The 19,573-nt window shown below is 39.2% G+C and overlaps 1 protein-coding gene across 3 annotated transcripts in view; it reads left to right on the forward strand.

Moving 5' to 3' along the window:
- Positions 1-19,573, forward strand: part of arhgef12a (Rho guanine nucleotide exchange factor (GEF) 12a) — a 44,522-nt gene that overhangs the window by 1,538 nt on the left and 23,411 nt on the right. For all 3 annotated transcript variants that reach the window (XM_082502813.1, XM_082502814.1, XM_082502812.1), the window contains 2 exons: positions 17,387-17,407; positions 18,235-18,326. In XM_082502813.1, coding sequence (XP_082358939.1) covers positions 17,387-17,407; positions 18,235-18,326 — 113 coding nt within the window. The remainder of the gene's footprint in view (positions 1-17,386; positions 17,408-18,234; positions 18,327-19,573) is intronic.

Genomic DNA, 19,573 nt, shown 5'->3' on the forward strand with positions numbered 1-19,573 from the left:
TTCACCTTCAAAGTAATAAAATCATAACATTTTTGTGAAAGTCCCTTGATACGGTTGATCTGAAAACGTGTTTTACACGGTTTAGGTAAAACACTGACCTATGTAGATGATGCTCGGTAATAACTGTTATTCAGTTACTAATGAAGGACATCAGATCTTGATGGAAACTGCTGATCTCAGCATGGATAATGGAGTTCTCTGTAGACTGTAAAATACTACTTATGGACTGGATGAGAAGGACTTCTACTGTTTGTGTGCTAGGGAACAGTCATCCAGTGATCCCTGTACACCTTTCAACATCACTATTACCCCTAAGCCTTTAAAGCTAAACCTCTCCTACACCTATTAAAACAATCTCTGGATTTAGACAAAACCCTAGCTCGGAGAGTAATCATCTTATCTAAGGCAGTTGTCACCTTAAACTAAAAGTTGGACCAGCTGACTAAACATTGTGTCACAGCCTTCAAGAATGCAGCGATGGATGTGTCCAAAACTACCCCAATGTATGGACACGTGTGTCCATCACTGATTTCTGCATTGCATCATGACAGTGGTTTTCGTGCCTGGACAATAAAGAGGTTTTTGTTCTGAAATGATGTTCTCTGGCAGTAAAACAAAAAGTGGAGCTGTTGTATTGCATCAAACCTTCCCACCTGAATGTCACATACCTGCAAGGAGAGAAGGAAGGAGTCAGAATAGAAGGGGAGCTTATTACACCAGGTTGGGATATGAAATACCCTCATGGCTAGAGCTAGAGGGAGGCGAAAGCCCAGCCCTAGTTTTTTTTTTTTTTTTTTTAATAAATATGACACCCCCCTCCCCCACTGCACTGATGGCAGCAGTGGCTGGCACCAGCTGCTGGCCTGTACTTGGAATTATTGTTCTGTATGTATGGTCTGTTTACATTGTTTTCCACAACAGTTGCTGGTAGTGACTGCACTGATCAATTAGGTTTTTGGTTTGTTGCTTGCTCACTCTTGCCTTATGTGTGTCTGTATTTCCCTGCTTTTGCCTTCGCTCCAGCCATGTGTGGTGTTGTGCAGTTTGTTTTTTTGCTCTGTTGGCATTGGTGGGAGGATGCATTCAGTATCTATTGGGGTTGGGCTGCCAGCCGGTGGGTCAGTTTAGTGTGCAGTTCACTCTTTGTCATAGTGTTCTGCTGATCTCCACGATTTTCCCACACCCCTGAGGCCCTCTCGGGAAGTGGTACTGAGGGGTATACTGCAAATGAAGTTCAACACAACCAGGCTTTCTTTGCATTAGCTGGCTGGACAAAACCTAAAACCCCAGCTGGAGATAACAGGTATCACAACAGTGGTTCTCAACTTTATCTCTTAAGCAGAGCTTTTTACTTCATGCTCTGTGCTCGGAAAAGCAGTGATTCGTGAGGCATTAGACCCTTTTTCTACACAAAATGACCCCTATGAGTGACACTTACTTCAGTCAGAGATGTTATCATTTGATGATGATAAAATGGTGATTAAAACTAAAAAGAACAGAACATTAAAAAGATAATACTAAAATGCAACGAGATTAATACAGTAGAAAACTGTTAATTTGGTGGTTTTTAGTGCACAGTAAAACAGTTTAATTCAAGTTATTTATTTCATCATCAGACTTGGCAGCAGATCAGAATCAAGTAAAACAATATTTAGACATTTTCTCCATCACCAAATTAATGCATGGGCATATTCAGTGACAATATGACACACAGTTTGCACTTTATTCAGAAATTTAACAGCGCATAACAATCCTATTAGCAGATAATCTATATTGTGCTTAAGACATGCTGTAAATGAAACAATCAGTGGAACCCTGGCACTTTGACTTTAAACCAAAACTCAGAAGATGGCCTGGTCATAAGCAGACTTTTTCACCATGAGTTACCACAGTAATTTAGCCAGGTAAATAGGAAGCTACTTTTATGACACAAACCTTTGACTTGAAGAGTTAAGCTTCGTAATACACCCCCTCCAGTGTTAGGGCTGCTCGATTATGGCAAAAATGATAATCACGATTATTTTCACTGAAATTGAGATCACGATTATTTGACGATATTTATTTAACCCTTTAAGACCTACTATAGAACCAAGTCCACCAGAGCTTATATTATTTTTTTTACATGCTGTAGTGCCATTTGTGGGAGCATTTCAAGTTGCTATACATCAATACAACTGTTATAGCCCATATTTTAATAATATGTATGCATTAAGTGCATAGTAATTACATAAATTGCAAAAAAGTGCAATAAACTACAAAAAAAATTGAAAATCGCTTTTGTTTTGTTTACATATATTTCTACTTGGAGAAATTTAAGAGGCTTATCCCTCAAAACTTTAAATACAATAAAGTTGCAAAAAATAGTTTCCCACCACAGGAAATTTATTTTGAGTGTCTTCATAGTTTTATTTTGGAGATACAGCAATTTTTATATACTGCAGGAAAAACAAAAAACAATCCTATGATGCAAATTTGCAAAGAAAACAGCATGTGCATCATTTCACTGTGGGAAGTGTTACGAACAGCTGATAGGAACGGCAAAGCGTGTTTCTGGAATATTATGTTTTTGTTCCTGCAAGCGCTTTTTATGCAATTTTTGCAAAGCTATATGTGGAACGAAACCGTGACCGAGGACAAGCTGATGGCATCAGATGTAAGTACAACTCCTCCGGTTTCATATGCAAAACAAATTATTGCGCTAGCTTACACGGTTCAGGTTCTACAGGGATTTTAAAATAGTTACGCAAAACGGAGCGTGCTGCTCTGACCGGCTTTAAAGGGTTAACAATGACTTTAAAAAAAATAATATAAAATAGTGTGCAACACCACTGAAGTTTTTTTTTTTTAAACTCTCTTTTCAACCAACGGCAGTCACTCTCCAAATAACTTCTGCTTAGCTTTCCGAGCTTCCCTCGGGTCCTCTTAATCAGCGGTCTCCAACCTTTTTTGCACCACGGACCGGTTTATGCCCGACAATATTTTCACGGACCGGCCTTTAAGGTGTCGCGGATAAATTAGGGAGGGGCTAATAATCGGCTCAGTCATTTTTAATGATCGTTGAAAGCCCAGATCGTAATCGTGATTAAAATTCGATTAATTGAGCAGCCCTATCCAGTGTCATTACTAGTAGTAAAAAATAGTCAGTGTTTATCACCCAGGTATTTCAGGTACTTTCAGGGAGGCTGATTGGAGTGTGATTTCACAGCAAAAGTTTTAACCTATGTCTGTAATCAGTTTTCAGCTGACAAGCCTGTCAATAATCATTCAGTATCATTGATTCTTACATAAATATGCTCTCAGTTGTGAAGCCAGTATCAGTCACAACCTAATAAAGGCCAAAGTTTTCACATTGTGACATAGCCATCAGCTGAAAACGAGAGATGTGAGATGTCATGATCAGTGAATGTCTGGTAGTTTGCCGTGCTAAAGTCTTTAAAGGGGGAACGGTTAACTATATGTCAACATTGATATATTTCTGTGGGCTAGTTGAGTAATTATATCACCACTATTTTTAATAACAGGACACTGGAGTTGATATTTGCGTCACTGCAGTGAAGTTTGTTTCCTTATGATAAATGTTTTCATGAGCAGTTCTGACAGCCCAGTCTGCTTGTATGCGTCTCCAGTATTTGGCATCCCTCCCCGATAATGCACCATGCCTCTGCTCCATCTAGTCAGCGCTGATACTGAGGAAGCTGCGTCAGCTGCTCTAAACCGTGCATTAAAATGAATTTCCAGCAGTCACTTAAAGCTCTGATCATAAGTTTCCAACTTGGCAACAGAGGAAATGTGCATTTCACCCTAACATGTAACCTGCAAATGAAAAGACAAAGTCCAGCCTCTTAGAAATGTTCTTTTGTGGTGGAAAAAAACTTCAGTTCAAGTGACAATCAACATTTGAAATGAAGCAGGTTGCAGGCTGTAGTTTGAGCTTGCAGGATTAAAAGCTAGTATAGCCTGTAACATCTAGGTAAGGGCGGTCAAGCCAAATAAATTTAAACAGTTTTTCCTGATATGTAATCTTGGTAAACATTTTCTCTTGAGGTCACCTAGGTTGTAGTAATAGATGATGATCTGAGGGTTAGATTCCTTTCAAAGAATGTAGTAAATGAGTATTATTATTATTACATATTTATTTCCCGTACTGTAGTTTCATGTGTACAAATGTACACATCCATGCACGCACTTTTTCACTGTTTGAAATGAATGTGTGTGTTAGAGAGCATACAATTGACACAAGTTTGACACGTATCTTTCGTTGCAAGTGAGTGAGGCTTGTCTGCTGGCATTATGTTCTCTTCATGCTCTGGACGGGGTAGTAAACTCTCCAGTGTGTCTCATGCTTTCTTCTCATTGGCAGTAGTTATCTCTTTTAGGCTTTTCTGTTTGTTGCTTTGCTATGCTGGTTGGATTGTGCTGTGTTACTTTAAGAAGTACACCAGCCCCTCTTGCAGCAATATATCGCCACCATGCTTTGTGGTTGGGATGGCGTTGCAAGCGTCATCTTTAGTGCTTTAAATATAATGATGGTCATTATGGTCAGACAGTAAAGTTTTTGTTTCATCAAACCAGTTGAAAGTATGTTCTTTGTGTGGAGTCACACATTGTAGTCTGTCTTTTTTGGGGGCAGTAGTTTTTTGCTTGATGAGCAACCTTTCAGGTTATATTGCTATACTTTATCTATACTGCAAATGAGTGCTTTTGTCCAGTTTTAATGCAAGTTGCTTATTATTTTCCAGGACTGATTTTCCATTGTGCATCAGACTTTTTTTGTTTTACATTCATAAGCAGTAGCTACATGTCCCAGTGGTCCCCCCTCGCCCCCCCCCCCCGTCAGATTTGATTTCTTGTGTCCCATGATGTTGAGCAAAGAGATCTCAAGCAGAGTTAGAAAGTAGAGCTCATCAAACACAGCAGTGCAATAAATTTTATATTAATAGAGCATTGCATCAAGAATTGGTTTTGATTGTTTTATGGAGGTGATGATTCATTTCAGTGGAAGATTTGGAAGTTGTAGTTCATGGTTGCGCTGTATATTACACTAAAAGCTGTTTTGTTTTTTTTTTGTTTGTTTGTTTTTTTTATTATTATTTGCTGTATTTTTTTGTTTCGTTTCTGTTTTTTACATGAATTGGCTGAATGGCTAACACATCCACAGGAGAAAACGAGAATCAATTCAATGATGAGCTGAAGTGCTGCAAACACTTGTTTTTAGATAGCTTTTGATCACATTTAAAAACTAGGTTGAATATTTATTTCTAGTCTAGTGAGTCTTGATGAGCTTTTTTTTTTTTTTTTGGATGGATAGGAAAAGAACATTAATATAGCCTTGCAATTGTAGCTGTGTCTTCAGCATCTGCACCACACTGGCATGCTGCTTTACATAATCACTTCTGCAGCTGTCCTGTATTTTGTCCTATGTGAGATCTGGTGCATTTACCCCATCTTCTCTGTAATGGATTTAAATGTCCAGTGCTGATTAACAGGCATGGCTTCCTGCTTAAGGGAGCTCAAATACTGCAAAACCGACAATACCAATTATTGCTCTGGTCAGTCTTGTAAGCTTGATTATTTAACAAAAATTTTCATTACCTAAAAAGTCATACATTTGTTGTTTTAGAAAATGTATATAGAAAATGAAAAACAAAATGAAATACATTTTAACAAGGGCTATTGGAGGACACAATGTTGACAAGTTGGACCAGATCATAAAACTCACCTCTCAAGGCTTCCTACAACCTCTGTGGGTGCTGACAGGGGCAAAGAAAGGCCCCAGGCAAGGCAACAGCAACTAGCATGGCGGTAGTAGGGCATTTAACATAGAAACCCACAGCCAGCCTTTGCAGTGATTGTGAAAGCGAAGAAACAGCAATCTGGAGGCAAATGATTCCATGGGGTTCACCTGTGAAAACGTGAGTATTAGTTTGACTGGATGGGACAGGATTCTCTTTTCGTCCTCATGACTGGAGCTACATTAAACAGCAAGTGACTTTGTGCTGCTTTTTATTTTTTTAACCCTAACCCTCCCTAAAAGCTCAAAGCACAGCTGTTGCTAAGAAATGGGGTGTGCTTTGTTTGGAACACAAGAAAAAGAGCTTCTTAGTAAAAAAAAAATAATGCAACAAAGCAAGCCATTTATCCGGATTGTTTTGTTTGGGTGCACGTTAGAGTTAGCATTGAAATTGTTTTTAGGTTCAATTACATGCTACATGTTTTGTTTTTTGTTTTTTTTCCACTTTGTCCCGACCTGGGATATCTAGCAGTCGTGCAGCAAAACCAAAAGATTACTGAATTTTTCTCCAGAATGATAGCAGCGCACACAATGTACCATATAAACCACCTAAAGTCTTCACCAAACAACTGACCGTATTCTTTGTTTTGGTTATTTATATAATGTAAATACGGATCTTAGGACTACTGCTCACACCTGGGTGTCACTTTCGCAGGCACACACCAGCTCTGTTCATTCTCATCCAGCTCTGTTTCACTCTTTTTCAGCCATAATAACATGCATGTCTTTTTACTTTTGCTTTAATCAACCTCTGTCTCCTGTCATTACTACGTTTTATTGTGGTCCATGTTAGAACAGAGAATATTTTACTATTACACCAAAGTACAAATAAAAAGTGGTAAGGTGAAAACTGCAAGCCAGTGAAATTGTCTGGGTCTTTTTCATTACTTTTTTAAGATTATTAAGAATTCTTCTTATCTCAAGCTAATAAAAGGAAAGAAATATATCTAGGAAATGGCACGAAGAAGACAGAGGGGAATGAAAGAAGCAGTGGCCCAGGGGTGGTGATGTTGGAGGGTGGGTGGAGCCTGGATATTAGCTGGGGCTCTTGAGCATTGAGAGAGTTGGGGGTCTGTCACCCAACTATGTGATGTTGATGCATGTGGACACCCTCTACTGTCCTGCACCTCCTGTGCTGTTAAGCAGAAGAGCTTCAGGGCTCAAACATTACTTTCACTTCATGAAAGACAGGATCACAACAGTAAAGAAAAGGGGGACGAGGAAACAGAGCTGTCTTACCCAAGTGTCAAGTTCTCACATGTCCATGTAAGGGCTTTGTGGGCTTAAACTAGGCTGCTGCCTTCAAGCTATCTGTGGCAGTGAAGAAGCCATACTATTATGCTCAGCGCTCCAATAGATTTGAAGATAAATTGCTTTTACAGTATTTATTTCTCAGAATGTCAAGTTGATAAAGAAATTATAACTTAATTTCTAGTACTTTTTGGATCCAGTCTTTGTCTAAAATAACCGGAAATGGATAGTTGACATTAAAGAGCAGCATCCCGGCTGTAGCTCATTGGATGCATTTTACTTGCCATGCTGAGAGTCCTCAGGATGGAGATGCTCTAATTGAATGTTTTCTGTGTTTGCTATGAAAGGCTGTATTGTAGAGAGAGCCAGCAACATGCCACTGCACTGTGATTAATCTTACACTGCCTGTTTCAGCTGATTCAGAGATGACTCAGACTGACACACGCCTGCTTTCTTTTCTTTCTTTTTGGGAAGGGGGCTGGCTACAAGAACCATTGTAAAAACACAAGTTGAATTACCTACCCACAGTTTTTTAATTGGATAACATTTCTTTGATAGCAGATAGCCAAAACAAAAAAGGAAAGGCAGGACAGGGAATACGTGGTGATACCTTTTCTTCAGTCTTCTGTTTATATATTCTTGTAGGCCAGTGAATATCCCTAGGATAGACTGTTTCCCTTAGTGACAAATTATTTTTGAAATTATCTTGCTTTTCTTGGGCTAAATTGCTTTAATGAGCATAATGTCCTTGAATGAATATTTTATGATCTTCAACCTGAAAAGATGATTAGCGGGGGGAAAAATAATGTGTCATCCGCACATTAAAAGTCTTGTGAGTTCAGAGAAGTTGCTCATTGATTGGAAAAGTTTGCCATTTGTTGTATTAGGCCTCATAACTTCAAGTGTTTTGGCAGAGTAGCATATTCAGCCACCTTCCTTCCTTTCCCAGTGCTCGAGGACAGCAGACAGCATAGCGTGAAGAAATGTCTATCCCCCCGGCCTTCATGTCAGGAATCCTGATGAGGTTTATTGGGGCAGAAAGGGCACAGTTTTCCCCCTGAGGCTGTAGCTTGAGCTCCAAAGCTATTGGTCTTGTCTCTCCAGTACACACCACACCTCCCTTCCTGTCTCCCTCACTCTCTCTGTCTCATACACTTACTTAATCCTTTTTTCTGTAAATCCATATTTCAGTGTACAAAGCACCACATGGTAACACTGCTTAGGTCACATATTGAAAGTGACATCATTGCATTTGACATGAGGTTAGGGTGAAGTGCAGACAGTGGTTTAAAAAGAGAAAATGATGGTGTGTGTGTAGAGAACCTCTTTGTCATTGGCAGGGAAGCATAGGGAATGACGTCAAGCAGACTGTTTTTTTTTTTTTGTTTGGTGTGTGTGTATGTGTGCACCCAAATTGTGTGACTCAGGTATATAGATTAGATAACAAGCAGTGTCTTTGTGTTCTCTCTTATTGGCCAGCTGCAGGCATGAATCAGACTGTTCACGTGACTGTATTATTACACAGTGGAGATGAAATCTTACTTCTAAGGAGGTGAGGTGGGGAAAAAAGCAGATTTTGCCAGTTTCATAAAGTACTTGGCTGGCCAGTGGCATAATGTAGTACTGATATTCAGCTGAGGACATGGTGCCATCACCACAGACCTGCAGTCCAGCTCTGCCAAATTTTCCAAAGAAATCTACCATCTCAGGGTGTGTAGCTGTGTGATGGTGTACACTTCAACTCCTGGAATTGACACACCTCAGTCTGATCTCTGCAGGCAACTCCCAAAGTGTCCAATCCTACACTAGTAACAGACAGGCACCACCCCTTTTAGCCCCAACAACACCTGGCTGTGCTGTGAACTGTATTGCTTTGCTTCTGGTAGGGGACTTGCATTACTGCAACTTCCTTTAATGGAAGTTACAACAGCAGCTTTGTATGACCAGAGATAGTAAAGGTAATGCTTGGTTTATGAAGCCAACTGTGTTTCCTAACTTGATGCATCCTGCCAGATCTTACCCTGAGTTTAAAATGTTTTATTTTTCTCTGTTGGCACACAAAACACATTATAATGCACATCTGAGATAAACTTTAATAATCTCCCTAGGTCTGCTTAGATTAATTCTAAGAGGAACCGAGAGTAATCCGAAGTATTTCCTCTGAATCTTGCATTACTTTGCCTAGTTCCTTATGTACTGTTTCCCTTCCTCTTTAGTGTGGGAGACCTGTGCACAGAAATGGCTGTGCATCAGAGCTCCCTTAGAGCTGTTTGTCCTCCCTCTTTCTCTTCTTTTTCCTCTCTCCACGGGCTGGTCTGGTCCCGGCCTCTCTTGCTGCCACTGTTGCTGCAGTTGGCCCAGCTCTGCCACAGTTTTCCATCAAAACACCAAACCTCAATGGAGCATTCAAGCCCAGGCCCGCTCCAGTGCTGCCCCTCCCTCCTATCCCACCCTGTTCTGACTCTGCCTTCTTTCTCCCTTTCTCGCTCACTGCACAGTTAATGGCCCCGTCCAGGAAGAGGTTCCTCACTTAGACTTTATATAACTGGATCTGAAGTATTGAATGAAGTGTGAGTGTTGTCTGTGAGATTTCATAGGGGGGAAAAAGCTGGTTTTAGCAAGTTGGTTTTGTAGCTTCTCTTAGATCTACATGTAAGCTGTGATCTAAAAATGTTCTAACAAAACCACAATGTAGAAGAATTAAGTTGTTGTCAGTTGTTGTAACAGGATTCACACGGTCCAAGATGGTTTTTTTTTTTTTTTTTTTTTATTACTAAAAGGCTGTTTAGAGTGTTGCATCAGTGTGCAACTTCTGCAAGCAGACTCAGAAGCTGTTTTGTTTAATACTTAAACAGAACCGCATATTTTCTGTTCATATCATGCTGTTCTTTGTCAAGTCAAGTCAAGTCAAGTTTATTTATAGAGCACATTTAAAAACAACCAAGGCTGACCAAAGTGCTGTACAGTAAATACAGATAAAATACAATAGAACACAATTTCGTAATAACACCTCGCTGATAAAAATAAAATAAAAATATATAAAACAAATAAATTAAACCTTTCTAAAAGCCAATGAAAAGAGGTGAGTTTTAAGAGCGGTTTTAAAAGTTTCTAGGCTTTTGGAGAGTCTGACGTGAGGAGGTAAACTGTTCCACAGTCTGGGTGCAGCCACAGCAAACGCCCTCTCTCCCTTTGTCTTTAATTTATACCTGGGAACATCTAAAAGCATCAGGTCGGCTGACCTCAAAGATCTCCTGGGGCGATAAGTACTAAGGAGTTCTGACAGGTAAGAAGGTGCAGTGCCATTTAAAACCTTAAAGGCCAGCAATAAGATTTTAAAATCAATCCTAAAGGCAACTGGGAGCCAGTGGAGAGAGCAGAGAACCGGAGTGATGTGGTCTCTTTTTTTTTTTTTTGAACCGGTCAACAGGCGAGCGGCAGCGTTCTGCACCAGTTGTATGTTTTTGTACTGCAACCAGTGATTATTAACACTCAACCAGTGATTATTAACACAAGAGTCTTTTATACTCTTGTTTGTTCTAGCAAATCTAAAAAAATGAAAAATGCTTTACTTGTTTTATACAGTCCTTGAAACCTGACATAAACTATTAATGGAGACTTGATAAGAATTAAAACTTTGCATAGTTTTCGTAGTATTATCAGGGGAGGAGGGGGCGTGGAGATTATACACTGCTGATCGGCAAAAGAGTATGTACTGTGAAGTTATGGGCTTTAGTGTATGTCAGTAATACTTTTCACTAGAGCAGGGCGATATGGCCAAAAATATTTATCACGATATATATTTGAAAATTTGCGATAACGATATAACCGACGATATAATTGATGCGAGACAAAATACAACTCCACAACATTACTAGCGCAAAAAGACAACCTTCCATTTATTTTCACTTAAACAAGAAGCTGGTTTTTATGTACATTAAAGCTTTATAAAAATGTAACAGTGCAAATGCAAATTCCTTGCTGAAAGTTTAACCAAAAGGCATTTCCAGTAGAAATGGGCTGACATATCCTGAACATAACCATGTATAATATCCACTGAAGTTAAAAAGAGGTGCTTTGCAACATTAAACTGCAGTGTGCAGTATGCATTTTTCGCACCATAAGGTGCACGGGATTATAAGGCACATTAAGTGAAACAAAGCAGTCAGATAAATCAAACTTTATTAAACTCATTCTTCTTGCTTCCTCCACTTCTGTACCATTGATTCATTAATGTTGAATTCTCTGGCAGCTGCTCTATTCCCATGTTGCTGCAGTATATTAATGACTAACCTCGTATTGTGGATGGATTATCTCAGTTGTTCTCCTGACTGAAGTTTGGTCCGTTTACAGCATCCTGCCATGCGATTGCATTTGTCTCTAACCATGAAGAACCTTCACGTTAACTTTTATAAGTGGAAAAGTGTTAGTGTTCATCCTCCAGCTTCACTGTTTATGTTATGCTAACATAGCTGTGTCGCTAGCGATCACGTAGCACATCACTAGATACCAGCTAGCCCAACTTCAGTAACCCTACAAACGTCACTGCTGTTTAGTTTCCTGTCTTCATTTATGTTGGAAGTGATAGCAGAGCTGTACGTTTGATTTTTTTTTCAGAAATCTCTCAGTCAGAACATGCTATATCATGCTTAGGTAACTAGCGAAACTAGCGAGCTAACTTCCGCTAGCTTCCTGCTAACTTCTAACTCCGTTAAATGTAATAACTTTTGTTTTCATGGATGCCTGGAAGTTAAACTTTATAGTTACACCTGGTAAAGCAGCAATGCTGATCGTTTTATTAAAGATGAAAGAATTTAGACAGTTTTTAACTCTAAGTGATGCTGCAGTGTTCGTTTGACCTGAAGCATACGGAGTTTAGGACTCAGATTACTCCCAGATTTAAGAGCATCTTAGTCCGACAAATATGACAATAACGACGGCCGCTTGCATGTTCTGCAAAAAAATGTGCTTTGTTGTGTATCTGACGGACAAACACCAAACCAGTTCCACATCACGGAAGTTGCACCATTTTTACAAACCAATTCTGGTTCATCTGTTTCACTCAACAATCGGCCATGTGCGTATGAAAACAAAGGCACTGCGCATGCGCGTTTTACTCCCATTCTATCGCGATATTTCATTTTCCTATCGTTGCCTAACATTATACCGGTATTACCGTGAACGGTATAATATGGCCCAGCCCTACTTTTCACTACAAACTATGAAGTGAGACCCTATAGTATGAACAGACTTGCAGGCTTTGCAGTCACTACAGTCAGAATCTATGCCACAGCAACCAGCTCTTATCCGAATTTGCTCATTCACAACTACTCTTTTTCCTTTTCATTGTTTAACTCCAGCTAGTACAGATATTGTTAGACAAACCTGAATTGTAAGCCTGAGCTACACTCCCAATTGTAAGCCTGAAACACTCCTAGTGCAGCCAATTAAGATACTTAACTATCCACGTGGCCATGACAATTGCTTTTCTTGGACAGTAACCCTTGGGTTAGTGTTATGAATGCATGCTGTTGTTGTAAATCGACAAACCAAGGTAGCATTGTTTTTGGACCAAAATCCACGTTCCACTTAATACCACTTTTCAGTTTCCCTTTAACTACAGATGTGATGAGTTGAATATAAAAGAAGAACCAATTACACTATTTAATGTATTTCCAGTTTACTCTTTATCTGAACAGTCCTAAGATTACAGCTTTAATCACTTATTAATATTTTTCATGCAGAAAAATATATATACCGTATTTTCCGCACTGTAAGGCGTGCTTAAAATCCTTTAATTTTCTCAAAAACTGAAAAGCCGGACCGCTTGATGGATTGTCTGAACATTATGGCTACCGTAGTCAGGACCCTCACGGAGTAATCTGTGTCCAAAACTCTGTCCATTTCAGGTCCCAAAGTCAAACGAACACTGCGGCATCACTGAGAGTTAAAAACTGTCTAAATTCTTTCATCTGTAATAAAATGATCAGCGTTGCTGCTTTACCGGGTGTAACAATGAAGTTTAACATCTAGGCATCCATGAAAACAGAATTTATTACATTTAACGGAGTTAGAAGTTAGCAGAAAGTTAGCTCGCTAGTTTCCACTTAAACATGATATAGCATGTTCTGACTGAGAGATTTCTGAAAAAATTAAAGCCTACAGCTCTGCTATCACTTCCAACATAAATGAAAACAGAAAACTAAACAGCAGTGATGTTTGTAGGGTTACTGAAGTTGGACTAGCTGCTATATAATGATGTGCTACGCGATCGCTAGCGAGCTATGTTAGCATAACAAACACAGTGAAGCTGGAGGATGAACACTAACATTTTTCCACTCGATAAAAGTTAACTTGAGGGTTCCCGATGGTTATGGACAAATGCAATCTCATGGCAGGATGCTGTAAGTGGACCAAACTTCAGTCAGGAGAACAACTGAGATAATCCATCCACAATACGAGGTTAGTCATTAATATACTGCAACAACATAGGAATAGAGCAGCTGCGAGAGAATTCAACATTAATGAATCAATGGTTCAGAAGTGGAGGAAACAAGAAGAATGAGTTGAGTAAAGTTTAACTTATCTTACTGTTTTGTTTTGCTTAATACGCCTTATAATCCGGTGCGTCTAATGTATGAAAACAGACCCGTTCATCGACAGTGCGCCTTATAATCTGGTGCGCCTTATGGTCCGAGAAATACGGAATATTTAGTTTCTGAAGAGTATATAGAATGAAAAGTATTTCTTTTAAACTCTGTCTTTAGTTACTGGTGTGATTGTAATTTAAATTGGGGAGGGGGTGTTATGGGAACCCCAAAAACTGTTATTTTTATTGGTGCTAAAATGTTTTTATGTGATATTTCCTATCTACAATTGGCATGACGTCTAACAGGGTAGAGCAGGGCAAAACACTGAAATGTAATTATTATAAAAAATTGTCACACTCTATTCTGTTTGTCTTACAGGTATAATAGAACTGTGTATTTCAGTCCTTTTTGCTTGAGACAAAACCAAAATGAGACTTTTAAGCCTTTGTCATTCTGTTACATGTATCGGGTATGATGACTTGTCGTCAGCTATCTAAGTGTTGTAGAAATATGGTTCATCTTACCCATCTTTAAATTTCTTATTTTAAGCTGAGGACACTTGCGCCCACATTGAAACTTTGCAGCTTCAAATTGGCTGTCACCAATTTAATCTTAGACAACAGTCACAGTAGCTCACATGGGGAATGAGTTATGACTAAAGTAAATAACCATTACTTCAAAGATGGATTAGCAGTTGTTATGTGTATATATTGGATTTGTTCCTTCAGCTTTAATTGCATACTTTGTTTGTGGGTTGTTGGTTTTTTTTGTTTGTTTTTTTTTAAACAACCTTTTGACTGTTAGTTTGGGCTAATATGATGAAGCCCCTATCTGTCATTGTCTCATGTCAACTGTACCTGTCCAAAAAGAAGTTTTGGAAAACTTTTATTAATGCATGTTAAACTTCTTTTCTGCATAGGCAATGTTTCCCAAACTTACAGCTACATTTACTGTTGAAAACATAATTCATAGTTCATAATATATACACAGTAAGCCGCTATATGCAAATAGACTTACAAACACTATTCTTACAGTAAAAGTAGATATGCCACAAAACACATTTAAAACTGTAATAAATATCTCTGCACATACCTCGATGCTACAACTCTGTTTATGCAAAAAAATGTTTCTTCTTTTTGGCTACTACAAATCAGATGATCGGCTCATCCTAGGAGGGATCAAACAAGTATTATCTTTGATTCGGTCAAAAATGTATATTCATTATTCCTTTAGTGTCATGTTTCTCGCTTATAATTTGTGATGTCACACAGCAAATTACCAGACAGCCTTTACATTCAGCAGTTATTCAGAAGCACTGTTTCCATAGCAGGCCTGTCTCACTCTCAGCGGGACTGTGCTGTAGTTTTGCTGTGATGCCCGGGCATCGTTGTTATTCCTTTTCTTTCAGTTTTTTTTCCCCCTCTGCACTGGTTGAGTGCCAAAACCAATGTGACAACAGTGCTCACATCCACCCAGGCGGAAAGTTGTCCTTAGATGGAAAGTTTTTATTTATTTATTTTTTAAATTTAGCCTGTGTCTATTTTTATGATAACTTTGGAAGCATTCGTTTGTAAATGACAGAACCCAGACCTTTAAATGGTTAGTTGTAGATTTGCTTGCCAGAGGCAACTAGGGATGTTTAACAGTCAAGCTCTGAAGTGGTGTGTTTTCACAAACTTAAACCAAAAGTGTGGCAGCTTCAGGATTCTGCGCAGCGGGATATTTCTCGATTTAGGAATAGTACCTATAATTTAAAGAATATTAGTTGGTTTGATATCCTTAAACTTACATAGTGATCCCCCATTTTGTGTAGCATATAGCACATGCGAAGTTTTGTTGTCCCTTTTAAAACTTGCTGTGCCACTACTTCCTTTTACCACTTCTCTCTTGTTTGTACTATTTCTTGCATATTTTTTCACAACTACCTTTGTCCTTCCTCTCAGTCTTTATATGTATTTTATAGGCAAGTGATTTCATGCTAGGTGTTTCTCTTATTTCTTCTAGAGACTGTGCTGGCTCTGACTCATGTCTTTTTTTTTTTTTTTTTTTTTTTTTTTAGGACGTAAAATGATGTTGCCCTTCTGAACAAACGTTTTTTTCAGTTCCCTTCAAAAGTTTTACCAAGTGCAAGACCTCATGAAGAGGAACCACAGCATTATTTCAAAAGGCACTATTATAAGCATAATTCAGCGCAGTCATGTCTACAGTCACTGTAGACAGCTTGATGTGTCATCCATCCTCTTGGTTTCCCTGTCATGCTTTCATTTGCTCCTATACGATCAACCAAAAACACGTGCCTACTCATTTTTGCCGTCTCCGAGCTTGTGCATTTGCATGTAGCATTTCACAGTGTGTGTATTTGTGTGCTGATTTTTCCATCCTTCCAATTCAGAGGTTTCTTAGGGAATGGGTTACTTAAAACTAGTTTTTTTTTTTCCCCCTGCTGTAAGCTCTGGAACTTATTACAGTCTGAGGCATTTTCATAAACGGGCCATTCAGCTGCCCCTGCATGGCCCTGAATGAGACAGTGTCACAAGGAGAAAGGGAGTTAATGTGGCTAGTAAGTCATGACACCTCCTTTTTACCGAACAGTATTATTTTAGAGTGAGTAGTTATTTGTATTCATATACTGTGCATTTTTCCTTGTTTTTCTCTTTTTACATTTTCACAAGCATTTAGTGTAGCATACAGCACATATGTACAAGCCTGAATAAAGACTTTGGGGTATTACAGCAAAGTGTGAAAATGGATTTCACTGCTGTGTGACTATTTCCACAGTGAGACACCAATCTTTTCCATCTTTTCCACTTCTTCGCAGTTAAAAATAATAAAATGTAAAATGGCAAATTATGGCTCAGTCTTTCTGGAGAAAAATCAGTAGTACTGACTGTGTGGACCCCAACTTGGAGTGCTGACGGGTGTTGCAGTGACACTCATATAATCAACTCCAACACTAAGAGTTTTAAGATACTTTGCTAGGTTAAACAAAATAAATCAATATTAAAATCTGTGACCCTTTGCCACGTTTCGTTGGAATAGATTGTCTTTGATTCTCTTTAATCACTTTAAGGCTAAAAACACATTTTTGGCATGTATATCTTATCTTTGAGTACTGGAGTAAAATTTGGTTTAGAAATTGTACAAAGTGCAAGGTCCACCGACTCTTGTGTGCCTTGGGTGATTCTGTTAAGGCTGTCTCTTAAACATGAGAATGACCACCTATAGCTGCTGTTAACAGTGTAGCATTTCTTTAAATTTTCTAGCCTATAAATTTTCTTTCATGCTTTGTCTGCTAAAGAAAAAAGGCAGATCTCAAGTATCCTGGAAAACATTGCGTTTTCCAATATGGTGCTGACTATATCCCCTAATTATTTCATCACTGCTGCACTCTGTGGCAATGAGCATGCCACTTCGAAGGCCCTGTGTATGATTACGATATGATTATTACAGTGAAACTATGATGTCTGTAGAACTAGATTACAGCACATGCACACAGATGAGATCTGAGAGGCAGAGGACATTTGACCTGGAAAACGCTTTAATCTGTAGCTGAAGAACTCCGATGTTTGATCGGGATTATCATGTTTACTACTATATGGGTCTCATGAGAAACTGTCAGCACGACATCTTTTTTTTTTGTTTTTTAACTCTGCAAACAGGAATAAGCAGCCCAGCTTTTGTGCTCTACATTACATTAGTAGTCTGCCAGCAGATTTCTGTAGGATGCTAACTGTTATTCTGTTTTATCTTGCAGGTTTCCCAAGAAAGCAAACAGGTAAGAATCTTTATCTTATTGGATTGCTGACACTTACACCCTTATGAATAGGGAATCCTGTGGTAACACAGACATAACACACCACCCAGTCCCATACATGTACAGAGCTCTGCATGAGGGAAATGAGGCAGATTTTACTAGGCCTGGTGTGCTGTAATACAGAAGTCTTTAGAGTGTGGACCAACCCCCCGCCCCCCATGCACACACACACACACACACACACACACACACACACACACACACACACACACACACACACACACACACACACACACACAGAGTGACGGACAAAGGGGTCCCTCTTTTAAGGGCGGCCCATCGCTGCCTTTCACTGTGAACAGAACAGTGGCCTTTCACAGTTGAGGCCAGTATAGGCAGAGGCAGCCATACATAGCCTCCCGAGGTTCAAGCCGGAGTCTGGCCTTGTGGTATCTCCACTGAGAAGCGTCCTTTCTCTGGCCTTGCTCTTTGGGCACTCAGGAGAGCGCCTCCACTTCCTCTCAGCGTGTCATTTTATACAGTAGACACACTCGGCATGATTCATACGCTAGGAGGTCCTCCTGCATTTTATTCTCAAGAATAAAAAGGACAGTAGTTGGTTCTTACTGTTGCTGCGGTTACTCTGGGTCTTTACTTGCATGAAAGCCAGGCTTATTCTGTAGCAGTAATGTAAGACATGCATACATTATAGTGACCTTTTCAGTAAAAACAATGCAATGTGTAAAAGTCTGCATTGTTGTATGTGATTGCTCTTACTGGACAAATGCTGGTCTTGTACTGTTCTACCACTTGGTTTACCTTTTACTCATCTGTTCCCCTTTCTATAGAACCAGCAGTATTCTCAGTAAAGACCACCCCCCAGACAAGAAACCCAAAAGTGAAAGAAATTCCCTTCCCTCCAATGAGTTTGACCCTACAGGTAACTTTGTACTTTCATTTCGATGCTTGAATGTGGTTTTCCTACTCGCTCTGCTTCAGTCCGTGACAGTGCGTGTTTCCATCTCTTCCTTCGGTCTTTGAATGCCTCACCGACTGCCTCACATGTTTCTGTCTGACAGTCTCCTTTTCTTTTTTTTTCTCTCCAACTCTCACACTCACAAATTGTCTCATAGAACAAATGTGCTCATGATGATTTGCTCAAGGCATGTTTGTATCTTGCTCTATGCTTTGTGCTTGATTATTGTATAAGTTTAAAATGACAGCTTTACATCAGTCTTCACATGTGTGGTCTGATCTACTGTGTGTTTGTCATTGGATGAAAATAATTTATTATTAGTAGGCGTTTGAATCATCTTTTTGGGAGTTAATTCAGTTTACAGACAGTATAATGTGTCTTTAATGGTTACGTTGACATTACAGCTTTACAAGTGTTTGTCAGAAAGCTTACGTTTCATTACATGTTGCCAGTGTTAAGCCGATAAGCAGAGAACTGTTTGATTAATGGACTGAAAAATCAGTAGCTCTGTGTGTGTATTATGTTCACGTGTCTCACAGTTTTACATAAATAAGTGGGTTTTGTATGCTTGGGTGGTTGGGTGGTCTCATGTGTGCATGCATACTTGAAGGGCACAAAAAGCCACTGAGCTTATTATGCACTCCAGTTTCCAGTTTATTGCAGGGTGAAATTGTTGTGTTTCAGAGACAGACTCGTCTGATATGGTGACAGTCCCGGTGGTTTTTGTCAGCAGTCAGTTGAGTGTGATTCGAGATATGACTGAAGCTCCTGTATTCACAACAAAAAAAGAAAATCCTCTGCACCACATAGTGGCTTATCTGTGAATGATGCAACAAAACACAGACAAGATGAGTTCTCTCAGTTAAGACATGCGCTTTGCTGCTTGTCTTTGTCTGGCATCAGACTAAAATCTTCTTGCATACATTTCTTTGATGTTTAGCTATGTAGCGATTAAACAAAATGTACCAAATCCAGCAAGACGCACCTCATTCTTAAATGTACTTTTTGTACATCTTTATTTTCTGCTAGTGTTACATTTATGTCCTGAAATTTTGCATGTCTGCATGTTCTGTATCGCAGCTTGTATTTTTGTTATTTGCTTGCAAGATGCATGAACTCTAATAATCTTTTCCTAGATATTCTCCATATGTGCCTTTTTTCTCTAATTTCAAAGTGGTTTGGGTTTATTAAGGATATACAGAAGTAGGCAG

The sequence above is a fragment of the Aulonocara stuartgranti genome, assembly GCF_965226115.1.
Source record: "Aulonocara stuartgranti genome assembly, chromosome: 14".
Taxonomy (NCBI): domain Eukaryota; kingdom Metazoa; phylum Chordata; class Actinopteri; order Cichliformes; family Cichlidae; genus Aulonocara; species Aulonocara stuartgranti.